The following is a 16,619-nucleotide window of genomic DNA, read 5'->3' on the forward strand; positions in this document are numbered from 1 at the left end:
AAACACACATTGTACTGAGCGAACATTAAATTAATTGATGCTTTCGCCCGACCCGTAGTCAACTAGTGAACAAAGTCCTTGATAGACTGTAAACGACGCTTACATTTTTTAGGCAGTTGTTGTTATAGCTGTTGATTAAAGCTTTACTGTTCACAAGCTATCATAGCCTAAACGAATCATATTGCTGTACTCGTCGTTTTGGCCAATTACTTAGGAAAATCTGAAAAGTCGCGAATCGGTTTAATACGCGTTTAACTCTTATCGTATAAGGTTGAAAAACAGTTTTGGCTGTTTTGGAATAAATTTAATTTGATCCTACAAAGCAGTTAACTTAATTCAGAACTAGATCTAAAAATATATAAATATATTAATGGAGAGGGAATTTGATCGAAACCATAGATTATCTAACGGTTATTTTGGCAGCTTCAGTAAGTATAGCAGTATTACTACTAGTTTAAGGAGCATCGTGCACAAGAAGAAAAAATTGTCACCATTTGGCGACAACTAGTGATCTAGATAACAAGTGCTGAATCGCACTGTAGCAAAACATTTAGTTATATCAATTATATACATGGCTGTATATCATTGGTTATATGCTGATCAACTTAATATTTTGCCAGACTCATTATGGCTTTAGAAGTTGGTGATCGTTTTAAACCTAATTGTGTACAGTGATGTGGACTGATACAAATAACCAATTATACATATCCAAGGTATATCTGTTATTTCTTGTTTCTGTATGCGTAGTAATTATATGTGTAGCCATTATCTAATCATATGTTGTGGGTGGGGCCTGTTTTTCATTACAAGCTTTCATGTACCTAGCTGTTCTCTTTAACCTGGTTAAACTTGGTAAACCCCTGAGATAGAAATACCCTGCCTGTACGGATATGTTCATTCCTGTGCACAATACCAGACATACTGCAATTTTCACTGGATATTTCTATGAACATCAACTAGCTCGACTTAACCTGCATTGCACCAGCATACACATTGCACCAACACACACAGTGCACCGGCATACGCATTGCACCAACAAACACAAATGCACCAGCAAGCATCATTTTTAATTAACAGTTAGGCAGTTAATCTCTCAGCTTGCACCAGCATCTCAGATTGTACCAACATCACAGTACACCAGCAGGACAGTTGAATCCCTCTGGTCATTTCCACTTGTCAGGACCTAAAGGAAGTGGTATTTTTCCCTTATCAAAACAGCAACAAGTTAAGGGTTGTGATCCCTTTAAAACAGAAGGTCAGGTATCAGGCAACCCCTCTTAGCCTACTAACCTAAATCCACTTCAACATTTTCCATGATTGGTCTTAAATGGAGAACGCAAAGCTGTCAATTCTATAATCCTAGTCAAGGTAGTATCGATTAAATTGTTGAAGTTTTAATTTTTCAAGTTTAGGTAGCAGTTGCGAAAAAACCAAAAATTTACTCCTGATGCAGGTCTGTGGGGAGTACCAGAGCAGTTTGTGTTGAGACCTTTACTATTTTGGATTTAGATTATTGCTCGGCTTGCCTGGATTCTTGGATAATGACTGGGTACCATATAATGACTGAATACCATATAATGACTGGATACCATATAATGACTGGATACCATGTAATGACTGGATACCATATAATGACTGGATACCATATAATGACTGAATACCATATAATGACTGGATACCATGTAATGACTGGATACCGTATAATGACTGAATACCATATAATGACTGGATACCATATAATGACTGGATACCATGTAATGACTGGATACCATATAATGACTGGATACCATATAATGACAATACCATATAATGACTGGATATCATATAATGACTGGATACCACATAATGACTGAATACCATATAATGACTGAATACCATATAATGGCTGGATATTCTCAGATGATACTTTGCTATAGTTTTTTGTAAGAGAAGGGTGTCTTCTTGTATGATGACCTCACAGTGCTGAAGACATAGGTCTGACCAGGGGCAATTTTTTTTTGTTTTAAATTTATCATTTTTTATATTTTCATTTTGGGATCTATTTTTAATTTTTAATACCAACTTTGTTAGTATTAAAAATTGGTCGATTCTCTGTAAGCCAAACACCGATCAATGATATCTTTAATGATGGGCAACTTTTGCATGTAAAATCTCATTCCTGTTTGGTTGTTGAGTTCTGCACATGTCTTCAAAATGAATAGCATGTTGTCGACATCCGTAAGCAAACAGACGTCTTGATATAATTACAAAAGTGTTAAATTTATACTTCTAATGCCGACTAAACATAGCTAGCTTATGACATTGTTATTCATTTCATCCTCGTGTATAAATGTCAGGTATAAATGTGTATAAATGCTCACCAAAAAATTATGATGATAAATTTTAGAATAAATGTTTAATGAAGCCTCACATGCTTTGTATTTGAAAAATCCAGTTATTTTTACTAAGCAGATAGTCGATTTACATGTCAGTGTTGTTGTATTCTTTTATCTGCTATTTGTCTCTGCACTCCCCATCTCTATACTTTTCACACTACTTAACATTAAAACAATTGGAAAAAGTACAGTATGCAAAGTTTCAGTGATCTGACCACTTTTGTTTGCTATCTAAATTAATATTACTTGTGGTTTTTAACGGAAATATATTATTATGATAGCAGCTTAATAGCCTTCAAATTTTGTCTCCTCATACTTGTAGTTCCTTAGTACATGGTGCTCCAAAATACGCAACTCATTAAGTAGCATAAGGAATACACTTTTACTCAGTTTATGGGCATTGCGCGCTGAACTTAAAATATGGACAGATTGAATGGTCAATATTTTAGATGGTATATTGGCTCTGTATTTCATGGTCTGTAAAACATGTCTTTAGAGCCTAATTAATAGTTCCTAACAATCATGAAAACTCACAAAAAGCATGCTAACGGGCACCTGATTTGAATAGTGTCCAAATTGCCCAAACACGGGAGAAGTTAAATATGAATCACCACACTTTTCGCTATTTACTAAATCAATTCTGCCACATCTTTTAGGTGATACAGGTGAATAAATGGCAAAAAAGCAAATTGGAAAGCGATGAATTATTTGCCAAAAAGCGTACATGTAAATGCAGAGCAGACCAGTTAAAAATTTACTTTTATTAAAACCCACCATCTTCTTGATCGTAAAAAATTCAATTGATTCTTTTAGTGCCATGCCTACCAGGTTTGATTGCTTTGCAGCGATGGCACCACTCAGCTCTCTTGCACTTGCTGGTTCTATCAGCAGCTTTTTTATAACCAGAATTCATAGTGCCATGTTTCCTCCACTTGCGGAAGTCAATGTAGAAAACATCATAATGAGACGTGAGGTAAGACACAAACAAGCTTTTTCTGTAGAATTACTCCTATTACTATAGGAATATTGGTGCCATGTGTTTATTTTTGAATAAATGACTTGACTCTGGTGTTATCTGTGGACGTTGCACACTAGATACACCTCTACAGCTCAATGGGAATGCAATGTTGTTGATATGCTGTTATTACCTTTAAGGAATGTGACGCAACTTATATTTAAATCTTGCACAGCTTTGGAAGTTACTCATCTCCAAGTTTTATGTCACGGATCCCAAACAGATCATCCTAACAGTCATACTCATACTGCATTTCAAAAAGTTTGAAAAACGTTATGGGTCACGAAAGTTTGCTGTAAGTACTTTAACTAAATATATATGAGTAACACAATTGGTGACAGTTTTTTATATTCAGAGCTGTTTTCAACAGTCTGGACTAGCCCTAGATATAACTGGTGGCCAACTATCATTGTACTGAATGTAAAATGATGCTATGAATCTATGTAAAATCTTATTTAAACTGTGTATAGTTTAGGGTTTCTTCTATGTCTATATTATACAATGTACCTTATATTTAGGGGGCTGTTTTTCACCGATGTGAATTATATCAACTAGCTTTATTTTAGAGTTACCTCTGCAGCGTGTTTCTAATATCTCTCCTGTTTGAACTGGCTCTACTCTATTTATCCTCGAAGAGACATTGGGGCCTTGCTTCACTCCCTAATGGACCGTAAGTTTGCTTCATACAATGTGTACATACTACATGACCAGTAAACCTTAGACATGGCTTATGTACTCATTAGTATATTTTACACTCAGCATACTCGGTAGCTGCAATACTAGATACCTAGCATATTTGATATCTGGTATAACTGATACTTAAAATATCTAATACCTAGTATATCTGGTATCTAGCATATTTAATATCCGGTACATCTGATACGTAAGATATCTTATACCTAGTATATCTGATATCTAGCATATTTGATATTCGGTGCATCTGATATTTGAGATATTTGATATCTAGCATATTTGATATCCGGTATATCTGATACTTGAAATATCTAATACCTAGTATATCTGGTATTTAGCATATTTGATATCTGGTATGTTTGCTATATGGTATGTTTGCTATCTGGTATGTTTGCTATCTGGTACATTTGCTATCTGGTAAGTTTGCTATCTGGTATGTTTGCTATCTGGTATGTTTGCTACCTGATATGTTTTCTATCTGGTATGTTTGCTATCTGGTATGTTTGCTATCTGGTATTTTTGCTATCTGGTATGTCTGCTATCTGATATATTTGCTATTTGGTATGTTTGCTATCTGGTATGTTTGCTATCCAGTATGTTTGCTATCTAGTATATTTGCTGTCTGGTATTTTTTGTTGTTGCTAGGAATAAACTGCAAACATAGCATTTGCATTGATTGAACAACTTTAAAATATTTTGTGAAATGTAGTAGTGTTACTTCTCCACTTTTCTCAAACCTCACCAGCATGAGTACATATTTAAGAGGCGGCTGTCAACCACTTCCTAACTTTGTAACTCTTCTAAAATTAGCAGGTAAGCGCAATTTACATATTGCCACGATCTCATTCTCAACTTGTAGAAAACAATGAAATTTTTCATAATGTTTCAGACTCGCTGTGATATTTTCCCTGTTCGTTCCATTTTATTTTGACATCCCAAGGATAGTTCGTGCAGCAGTAATTGGGATTCCGGTATCTGGTAAAGCCATCGCTTATATCTGCGGTTTGCAGGTAAGTTTGTCTCCACTACTTGCATACAGTGTAATTCAGTTAGTTTGAGGATTTCTTCTTAAACTGTTCAACCCAATCATGGTCCATTTAAGCTATTAGCATGTTCATATTAGCATTTAATTAGCATGTTCGTAGAAAAATCATTGATCAGTTATTTATAAATTTTTTCAAATCTGTTTTCTATGTCACAGATGCGCTGACTTAGTTTCTGAAATATTTTCTGTTGTATTCATAGGTTCTATAGATGACTCATGGGTTCATAAGCTGTAGTCATTTATCAGCTGTCATATATGTTGTATGTACCACTTCTATAGATGACTCATGAATTTATAAGCTGTAGTCTTTTATCAGCTATCATATATGTTGTATGTACCACTTCTATAGATGACTCATCAGTTTATAAGTTGTATTCTTTTATCAGCTATCATATATGTTGCATGTACCACTTCTATAGATGACTCATCAGTTTATAAGCTGTAGTCTTTTATCAGCTATCATATATGTTGTATGTACTACTTCTATAAATGACTCATCAGTTTATAAGCTGTAGTCTTTTATCAGCTATCATATATGTTGTATGTACGACTTCTATAGATGACTCATCAGTTTATAAGTAGTAGTCTTTTATCAGCTATCATATATGTTGTATGTACCACTTCTATAGATGACTCATCAGTTTATAAGCTGTAGTCTTTTATCAGCTATCATATATGTTGCATGTACTACTTCTATAAATGACTCATCAGTTTATAAGCTGTATTCTTTTATCAGCTATCATATATGTTGTATGTACTACTTCTATAAATGACTCATCAGTTTATAAGCTGTAGTCTTTTATCAGCTATCATATATGTTGTATGTACTACTTCTATAAATGAATCATCAGTTTATAAGTAGTAGTCATTTATCAGCTGTCATATATGTTGTATGTACCACTTCTATAGATGACTCATGAATTTATAAGCTGTAGTCTTTTATCAGCTATCATATATGTTGTATGTACCACTTCTATAGATAACTCATCAGTTTATAAGTTGTATTCTTTTATCAGCTATCATATATGTTGCATGTACCACTTCTATAGATGACTCATCAGTTTATAAGCTGTATTCTTTTATCAGCTATCATATATGTTGTATGTACTACTTCTATAAATGACTCATCAGTTTATAAGCTGTAGTCTTTTATCAGCTATCATATATGTTGTATGTACTACTTCTATAAATGAATCATCAGTTTATAAATAGTAGTCTTTTATCAGCTATCATATATGTTGTATGTACCACTTCTATAGATGACTCATCAGTTTATAAGCTGTAGTCTTTTATCAGCTATCATATATGTTGCATGTACTACTTCTATAGATGACTCATCAGTTTATAAGCTGTAGTCTTTTATCAGCTATCATATATGTTGCATGTACTACTTCTATAAATGACTCATCAGTTTATAAGCTGTATTCTTTTATCAGCTATCATATATGTTGTATGTACTACTTCTATAAATGACTCATCAGTTTATAAGCTGTAGTCTTTTATCAGCTATCATATATGTTGTATGTACTACTTCTATAAATGAATCATCAGTTTATAAGTAGTAGTCTTTTATCAGCTATCATATATGTTGTATGTACCACTTCTATAGATGACTCATCAGTTTATAAGCTGTAGTCTTTTATCAGCTATCCTATATGTTGCATGTACTACTTCTATAAATGACTCATCAGTTTATAAGCTGTAGTCTTTTATCAGCTATCATATATGTTGCATGTACTACTTCTATAGATGACTCATCAGTTTATAAGCTGTAGTCTTTTATCAGCTATCATATATGTTGCATGTACTACTTCTATAAATGACTCATCAGTTTATAAGCTGTATTCTTTTATCAGCTATCATATATGTTGAATGTACCACTTCTATAGATGACTCATCAATTTATAAGCTGCAGTCTTTTATCAGCTATCATATATGTTGTATGTACCACTTCTATAGATGACTCATCAGTTTATAAGCTGTATTCTTTTATCAGCTATCATATATGTTGTATGTACTACTTCTATAAATGACTCATCAGTTTATAAACTGTAGTCTTTTATCAGCTATCATATATGTTGTATGTACCACTTCTATAGATGACTCATCAGTTTATAAGCTGTATTCTTTTATCAGCTATCATATATGTTGTATGTACTACTTCTATAAATGACTCATGAATTTATAAGCTGTAGTCTTTTATCAGCTATCATATATGTTGTATGTACCACTTCTATAGATGACTCATCAGTTTATAAGCTGTATTCTTTTATCAGCTATCATATATGTTGTATGTACTACTTCTATAGATGACTCATGAGTTTATAAGCTGTAATAATTTATCAGCTATCATATATGTTGTATGTACTACTTCTATAGATGACTCATCAGTTTATCAGCTGCAGTCATTTATCAGCTATGATATATGTTGTATGGACTACTTCTATAGATGACTCATGAGTTTATAAGATGTAATATTTTATCAGCTATTATATATGTTGTATGTACTACTTCTATAGATGACTTATCAGTTTATCAGCTGCAGTCATTTATCAGTTATGACATGCATCATATGTACTACTTCTATAATATGCTTTTGTTGTTCATTGATCTTAGAAGGTTAGTTTTCACACTCAAGATGTTGGATTAATGTCTGTTTAAGTTTACATGAACACAGCCATGTTTTATTTGTAGATTTCTAGCAGCTCTCTAGAGTCTCTATGTGTATCTCTCATAGGAATTGTAAGTAGATCTCTATATTTAGATGCTACAATAAATACAAATAGTGACAGTGTATATTCGGTTTTTTCTCGGATATCTAGAATATCACCCAGACTAATAGTTGAAGTGTTGTGGTTTCTTCATTTTGTTGTTTATGATTTGTAGGCTGCTGGAGGATTATTTCGAAGCAATTTCCTGTTTTTGAAGAAGTATTTTATGATACCCAAAATTATCGGCACAATCTGCCACAAATTGTTTTCGCCACTATTATGGGAGGTAGATAAGGTCACGCGCACCAACTATGGGGCCACCTTGGAGCTGCAGCATCTAGAGGAGGAAGAAAGAATAGAGCAAGCCATGATAAGGGCCACCATGAGAATTCAGGGAAATCAGAATGCTCATGTTGGTACCTTTTACACATCAGCTTGTATTGTATCAGTCTTTTACTTTCATTTGCATGCAGTAAGCGTAACTGGTCGTATTGAATTTGTGCCTATGTCCATTAAGGCACCACTCCCTACTCATGCTTGTCTTACTTTTATTTTTTAATATGTCTTTTGACATCGATTTCCGGGGTATACTATCAATGCAGACTTTGATATAAGCAGTTTAATAGTCGTCAAAAATTGTAAATATTTCTGATAGTTGTGAGGTGTGGCTTGGGAGCTCCAAATAAGTGACATTGATGGCTAATTTAGCCACTAAATTGTCTGCTTCAAGGATACTAAAGTACTGATAGTACACGGGGAGTCTGCTTGAAGTACCCTAATGTACTGTCAGTACACTGGGAGTCTGCCTGGAGTATCTTAAAGTACTGGCAGTACACTGGGAGTCTGCCTGGACTATCTTAAAGGTTGACTTGCAACAAAATTCACATTACAGTTATTTGGTATCAAAAGATTCGCCATGTCTTACTCTGTTGTGTTGTAGGTGCCAAATATGTGGAAATGTGATTACAAGCTCTTAAAAGCTCAAAAACGAAAAGCCGCCGTAGATTGGAATCTCTTGATTTCGATGACGTATCCGCGGAGTTTGGTTATTGTCTTGTCACGTGATGTTCTTGCGTGAATTGAAAGGCCAATAAAAAGTTCAATATAAAACTTATCGTAGCAATAGTTTATGACAAACACTTCGGGTTTTACCTAAAACCCTGTATCACATATAGATGCTCGCTACTTTACAGTTTCAGCTTGGCCATTTCGTCCGACATTTCAACGTACGTGTACATGTCTGAGTTACGATCATAAAAAATGTCAAATTCTGAAGAGTTAAGACCCTGGCGTTTCGAACCTGACGCTTTATCTGAAGAAGATCCTCAACAGAATCAAACCTCCCAGCAAGTAAGCACCACCACTAGCCAGCTCTTATGTGCCAAGCTAGCTAGTAGTAATAGTTTTAGCTAGAGAGTGATAGAACGAATATTATTATTATATATATGATTTTAGTGATGATAATTATCGCTTCATTTTGCGAAAAAATAATTACAGATTTTTCTCGAATGACAACATTAACAATTTTAATATTTAAATCTAGTGCTGCACTGATATACTGTGGGATAACATCGACCTGATGTATTAGCTATGGTTGCATAGACATATCTGTTCATTTCTTTAGGAGCTAATACCACCGGCTACAGAGTGGTGTGTCTGCAAGCGCTGTCAAGACATGCCATCTTTTCCTGAATGTTTGTGCTGCCATGATGCTGAGTTTGCGCATCGTCTCCATGACCGCAGGGAGCATGAATGCCTGTGTATGCATCCTGGTGTAGACGAACTTGTGGCGCCTGCACCCCTTGAGTTGGGGTGCAATAATTACCTGCGATATCATAGTGAGTTGGATTTTCATTTAATGCCAACAACACCAAAGCTATGCTAATGTGTCAAGCATTATCTACAATTCTTGTGTTACACATTTAATGCATCGGTTGAACACACCTATTCTGAACTCGTGGAACACAAGGAGAACTGTTATATTTGGCTTGTACACTTACTACAGTAGAGAGTGTATTAGTTTTATGATTTTATTATATAAAGATCGAGATTATTTTGATGATCAGCAGTTATTGTTTTTCAATAATTGTTTTGGTAGATAATCTATTCCCATTTGGAGAGCCATCGCCAAATGCTCGGAAAAGGTTGTGTGCATACCGCAGTCTTGTGTTTTGGCTAATGCCGCAAATCTTGTTTGCAAGTCTGCAAACTCTTCTTCATCATCCATTGGTGGGAAAAGAGCCCGAATCTTAGACACCAAGCAGGCAGGTAGCGGCCGTCGCTCACCGCGACGAATTTGCGGCAAAAGCCAAAACGCAAGCTTGCGGTATGCACACAACCTTTGTAACAACATCCGTTGTAATGGACCTCACTCTCAGGCCATGGGAAATTAAATCGGACTGGCATCGCTTGAAGCCTTCCAGCTCCATGGCGTTAGAGCTGGTGGTCTCCGTTGACTGCAAAGTAAAGAAAGTTACGACCAACAATCACTTTCACATTATTTGAATGAATTATTTAGCTAGATCAGCAACTTCATGTTTATGTATTGATAACTACTAAAAAATTTGGGTTTTTGTCAGGCTGTGAAGTAAAAACTGTCGAAGTTTTACCTTGACAAGATGGCTGCTGACTATTAAACCGCAGCTCTGATCCATCATAGTGTAGGCCCCATATAGTGTGCAATGCCCCGGACTATCGCATCTACCGTCACCTGCCAAATTAAGCTCCCAATCGATTGCTATCATCAATCCCTCGTTATGCAGGGTGTACTGCTCAGCAATACACCGTAAAATATTGTAAAACTTCATTATACAAGATTAATTTGTATCATTATCATTAGTCTAAGAATGTAAAATTCTCTTCTCCCTTTTTGTGCTATATTATGGTGAAGATTCAGAATTTTAAATTATAATATATTTCGCTTGAAGGATGACATATTTTCATTTCAAGAAAAAAATTGTTTCTAAATGTCGTTATTCAATTAGTGTGCCAAGCTTTTACTCACATTTTCCAAGTTTATGGGTAAATATTAACACTCACACCATGTAAGTATTCTCTTTGTTGGTAGAGGCAAACGCTGTGGCTTGGTATCGCGATGTTCAGGAGCGACAGAAAACGGAGGTTCTGCGTAAGGCATCCGCCAGAAAAGAGTGATGCAGCTGCCAGCAGTGGGTTGATGACGTGAGCTCTGTTCACCCCGGCAGTTGTTTCCCAAGTGTACGATTGGTGACAGGAGGCACATGTAACCTTGAACTCTACCCATCCGCCTTCTTGCACCATCGTGAATGAGCAGGGGAGGGCGCAGGCGTGACAGTGAAATAGTCGCTGGAGTGCTGTCACACTTACTATTATTTTCTCCTTTTTGAAGGAGGATTCGGGTCTGAAATCACAACACAATAGTTGACTTGCAATAGGATTTGTACAACATCATTTCCTGTTATTATATCATATTTGCTTGATCAGAAAAAGAATAAATATATAGCCATGCAATCATGACACAGATTTTACAAAACCTTATCAGAATCCATGATATTGTAAACATAAAAATGTGAGTAATAACTCTATGGATATTCTTTATATTTTGTCAAGTTTGGTTAAGTTCAGCTCTATCTTACATGTAATTGGAGAGCGTTTGGCGCTGGCCAGCATAGCGCTCAAACTCTTCCCAGTCTTCAGTGGTTGGCATAAACTCTTCATCTAATAATAATCATCTAATAATACTAATATGCTATTAACGATGATACCAGAAAATGACAATAACTATTTTATACATCATATTTATAAGTGAGTGGGGTTAAGAAATTTGGCGAAATTAATCGTGAAACTTGATAAAATTGATAAAATAATGTTATATTACGTTTTACAGATAGATATGCAGTATGAATTAGTTTTGTTATTATAACAAGAATAATACACGTAATTAAAAAGATAAAATACTAATAATATCATATTACAATTAAATGACATTAATATTGTTATATTAAATATAGATTAATACAGTAGTATTAGGAGAATACTAGAAAATAACCCGAGTTACTACTACTAATACAAGTAGTTCATAAAATAAATTACTCACATGCTTTGGTGACATGTAGAGTATGCAAACAGGTTAGAAAACATGTCGTCTTTGAAATGGCGAAAACAAAGGTAAGAGTAAGCAGGCGAATAAATGCAGGCAATAAAATTTTGTCACATCCAGCTTCACCCAGTTGCTCCACGTCCGATGAAGGTCTGGTCTTTTCTTTGCTCTTGGCCAAGAAAAAAGGTGCTTCTCAGCTTGGCAGCTGCACAAACACGATGTGGCGCATTAGACATTATGACGAATTGAAATTAACAAGTTTAATACGAGAAAGCGTGTTTGCTATTTGCGATAGATCAAACTTGAACTGAAACTAACAACATCTGATCATGTGACTTACAATTCCCGCCATATGGCGCGAACAATTTCAATAGCATTTTTCGACCATCATAGCGGACCAAAAGGCTCATCATTTTTATCAGAGGATGATATGCAATCGTTCAAGCTAAGTTTAAAAAATCAAACATTTTTATGCTAAGTTTTGAGATATCAGTGCTCAAAGTTGCAGCATTACGATGCCGATAAAATAGACGCGTAAGAACAATAGACATAGTTTTTATTGCAAGCGTGAAGTATATTTGTGAAAATATTTCGACGATTAAGGTTGCATGAAAGTGTAAACATAAACCATCTCGCACACATACGTCACATTTTAGCCGTTTTGGAAAACGAATCCAAACTAGGGCGGTCTCGTGTGGCTGCGATTTTCTGTTCGTTTTTGAGCTTTTAAGAGCTTTTAATCACATTCCCACATATTTGGCACCTACAACACAACAGAGTAAAACATGGCAAATTTTTTGAAACCAAATAACTGTAATGTGAATTTTATTGCAAGTCAACCTTTAAAGTACTGTCAGTACACTGTGAGTCTGCCTGGAGTATCCTGAAGTACTGGCAGTACACTGGGAGTCTGCCTGGCGTACCCAAAGTACTGTCAGTACACTGAGGCAGAAACCCCAGTGTACTGTCAGTCAGTACACCCTTTATACTATTCCTCAACTTCGCTGTAAACTAGGTGCTTTCCTTGTTAGATCTCATCCGTGTCTTATAGGCAGGAAGGAGCCTTAGAACCTGGTTAATGGGTAGAGGCGCTGCAGTTGTACCCGCTGAAGATAAGGTACTTACCCTTACGAACATGGGCTTTAACAGAGAACAAGCCGCCCAAGCATTGAGGTTATACAACAATGACCTAGCCCAAGCAACTAATCATCTCTTAGCTGCCAATCGTTAGACCAATCAGAGTTTGGCTTGTATCGCCTCGATGGTATGCTGGCAATGACTCCAAAACCAGGGAGAGATTAATCATGATTCTCGTTGGCCAAGGGCTAACATCGCTGCACTGTCACATCGGTCACCATGTGCATAGCATGTTTCCTTATGAATAGAATAAACTTGTTTTAAAGCACTTTTGAATTTCTCTAGAAAGTTCTGTCTCAAAGGTGCCCAATAGTCATGTGACTAACTGGTGACTTGACACACTCATTCTTTTAACTGCGATACATCTAAAGTTACTTCATTTCAAAGTTAGAAGCTGATATTCTGTCATGTGAATATAAATGTATTGTATTTACTTAAACTTGTATTTTAATGGCTAATTTTTAATTAGTTTTGGTGTCTCTCAAAGCAGCGGAAGTCATATTTTTAGCATCATCATTTCTGGGTGTGTGGCAGGTTTCCATAACAATTCTATCGATGTGCAAACCCAGGCTGCATGGCTCTAGCTACAGCTTTCCAGAGTGAATTCTCAGATTCCAGCCAGGCCAATAAGAACTATGCATGCACCTCCAGTACACACTGTCACTCGCCCAGTTGTAGAGCTCATTAGCTTCATTTGTCTTCAATTTGGAATCTTCATATTCATCCATCATTATATATTATGTTATATATATTATATACCTATCTTAGCTTTTGATTATCACTTCTTATAGGCCTTTGCTAAACACTGATCTCTGTATGAATTGTCATTAATAATATTTCGTATTTTGAGCATCCATGACAACTGTAGTATCCTAGTAATTGCGAAAATGAAGTTACAAATGCTACCAACACTTTGTACAACTTTATATGCGTAGTCTATGGAGGCCATCCAAGTGTCACTCACTAGCTATACCAAATACGATGACAACTAAATATATTGTAATGTAAAATTATTAACAGGTTTCACTTCAGCTTTATTGGTTTTAATTTTCAATTGCGTTTTTGTGGCAGTTTTCTGTACAAACAAATTCAAATCGCATGCCTCAAAGATTTATGAATATTTATTGACAATAATACAGAGTAGGTATTTGACAGGTGAATATATACAGCATCTCCAGTACATCTGTGCTTGCCATGCTCTCTTCATCGTTCTATCGCTATGTGCTTTCGTTACCATCTTGTCTGTAAAACATGATTCATCAATGTTGATATTTTATTCATTGTGACCTATAGAAGGCCATTTTAGGTTTTCTATCACCTACTGCGATATTACTATTAGGGTACAAGTCTGTAGCCTAGCACAACCCAACTTAAGGAGGTGTTCATTAGGAAAGTTCTAGAAAGCAACCACCATAACCTTCTGCTGATGCTGTGGATATTTTCATACAAGTTGTTCGCAATTGACCTTGTAGCATAGAAAAGTATTGCATGTCAGGCATGCACGCGCAAGCAAATCTGGTTACTGCCTAATAACTAGTGAAAGAACGTAAATTAATGTCTAAGTGCCTATGGAAACCTTTTAGTATTCATATATTCATTATACACAATTGATAAACATGTAGTCTCTTGTGCAGGAAATCAGCCGTGGCTTTTTCTGTAAACAAACCTTTTACCAGGATATAAGCAAAGACAAATGAATTATCAAGGATTTTGGAATGACTTCTGAGGACAATGTTTTGCACATAGGTGTAATGCGCTTTATCGATTTATTAAAATTTATCTGAAATCAGATAAAACAATTATGCAAACAGGATTTTTATGACTTAAAAATTTCATATGAAAAACAAAATTTTATATGAAAACAAGCAGAATATTCCAGCCAAAAGTGATATAACTTGGCTAAAAGTAAGGTTATATAACATATGTAACATTATGTAACTGGTTGTCTGCTCTTTTTCTAATCCTGAGAATAAAAAGAAGATGATTCTCAATTTGTTATTACCTTATTAGCATAATGTACATTGCTACACCATGTCATGGTGAGGCCTTTACCAAAAGCACAAACTCACAGATTCTCAGAAAAGCTGAACACACTCCAGTGGTGCTTTTATCAATGGTGGGCTTGCCAGTTTCAAATTATTTAAATTGATCAATTTTTAATAAGGTTCAATGTAATAGATATGGTGAGTAGCTTAAACCATACCTAGGACATGGTAATGGAACCGTTGGCGCCTAAAAACACCACCACATCACACCCTTGATTCTTCTTATTTACTGTAGGATATAGAGATTAGCCAAATGGTTATTTGAACATCAAAGCTCATGAGCTTGATTCAATGGGCCAAAAATTGAGCCAATGTTCCTCTACAGCGCTTACAAAGCTCTCTAGAAGAACATTAGTAAAATATCCTTTGTTAGACACCAGTGCACTAAAATACCCCTTTCCAGATACCAGTGCACTAAAATACCCCTTTCCAGATACCAGTACACTAAAATACCCGTTTCCAGATCCCAGTGCACTAAAATACTCTTTGCTTGATACCAATGCACTAAAATACCCGTTGCTAGATAGCAGTACACTAAAATGCTCCTTGCTAGACACCAGTGCACTAAAATACCCCTTGCTAGACACCAGTGCACTAAAATACTCCTTTCTAGATACCAGTACACGAAAATACTCCTCGCTAGATACCAGTGTTCTATAATACTTGCTAGATACCAGTGCACTAAAATACTCCTTTCTAGATACCATTGCACTAAAATATCCCTTGCTAGATACCAGTGCACTAAAATACCCGTTGCTAGATAGCAGTACGCTAAAATGCTCCTTGCTAGATACCAGTGCACTCAAATACTCCTTGCTAAATACCAGTGCACTAAAATACTCCTTGCTAGATACCAGTGCACTAAAATACCCCTCGCTAGATACCAGTGCACTAAAATACTCCTTGCTAAATACCAGTGCAAGTGTCAGGGTGTAGGGTGACCTAGTGGTAGTGCCTTTGACTGTCAACCATGGGATTGGTGGTTTGAGTCCTGCTTAATACCGATCTGCCATAAAACTCTCAGAAGGCTCTCAACCCTAAATTGCTGGATCTTTCAGATCTAGAACATAACTTGGGGGCCCCTGACACTGACAACATGGGGTACGTTAAGGGTCCACCTTTGTTCTTTGCACATTGAACAAGTGAAATGTCTACCTAGCCTGTCAGACCGGATCTTGTTGCAAAGGCATTCCTTCAGGTTAATCTGACAGTTCCGGGAGCGATAGATACTGAAGCCTGTGTCACCTTTTCTCCACCATACTGCTCGACCTAAACATGCATCGGTAAAATGCAAGTGATTGTCAATTTCTGACAGACAGCAAGCCGGACACCAGTGCACTAATACACTCCTTGTCAGTTTACCCAGACACCAGTATACCCCTTGCTAAATGCTAGTGCACCAAAAGATCCTTTGCTTGATACCAGTGCACTAAAATACCCTTTGCTTGATACCAGTGCTCTGAAATATCTGTCTCCGTGGCTGCATGCCTAATAATTGAATCTGTAAAATATCTGTTAGG

General features: G+C 35.9%; 1 protein-coding gene across 1 annotated transcript; it reads left to right on the forward strand.

Moving 5' to 3' along the window:
• The first annotated feature begins 276 nt into the window (after positions 1-276).
• LOC137406021 (ubiquitin-associated domain-containing protein 2-like) lies at positions 277-14,206 on the forward strand. The gene is made up of 8 exons (XM_068092532.1): positions 277-428; positions 3,221-3,348; positions 3,566-3,685; positions 3,957-4,060; positions 4,973-5,093; positions 7,823-7,870; positions 8,015-8,251; positions 12,969-14,206. The coding sequence occupies exons 1-8, from the start codon at positions 371-373 to the stop codon at positions 13,146-13,148; spliced, it is 996 nt and encodes a 331-aa protein (XP_067948633.1). The 5' UTR covers positions 277-370; the 3' UTR covers positions 13,149-14,206.
• The last annotated feature ends 2,413 nt before the right edge of the window (positions 14,207-16,619 follow it).

Source organism: Watersipora subatra, chromosome 10 (genome assembly GCF_963576615.1).
Source record: "Watersipora subatra chromosome 10, tzWatSuba1.1, whole genome shotgun sequence".
In the NCBI taxonomy this organism is placed as follows: Eukaryota; Metazoa; Bryozoa; class Gymnolaemata; order Cheilostomatida; family Watersiporidae; genus Watersipora; species Watersipora subatra.

What these genes read in the sequence shown, in the direction of transcription:
- LOC137406021 (XM_068092532.1), top strand. Translation starts at nt 371, where the DNA reads ATGGAGAGGGAATTTGATCGAAACCATAGATTATCTAACGGTTATTTT. An exon ending in ATGGGTCACGAAAGTTTGCT is followed by an intron (nt 3,686 to 3,956) that starts GTAAGTACTTTA and finishes GCTTTATTTTAG; the next exon opens with AGTTACCTCTGCAGCGTGTT. An exon ending in AGGGAAATCAGAATGCTCAT is followed by an intron (nt 8,252 to 12,968) that starts GTTGGTACCTTT and finishes CGTGTCTTATAG; the next exon opens with GCAGGAAGGAGCCTTAGAAC.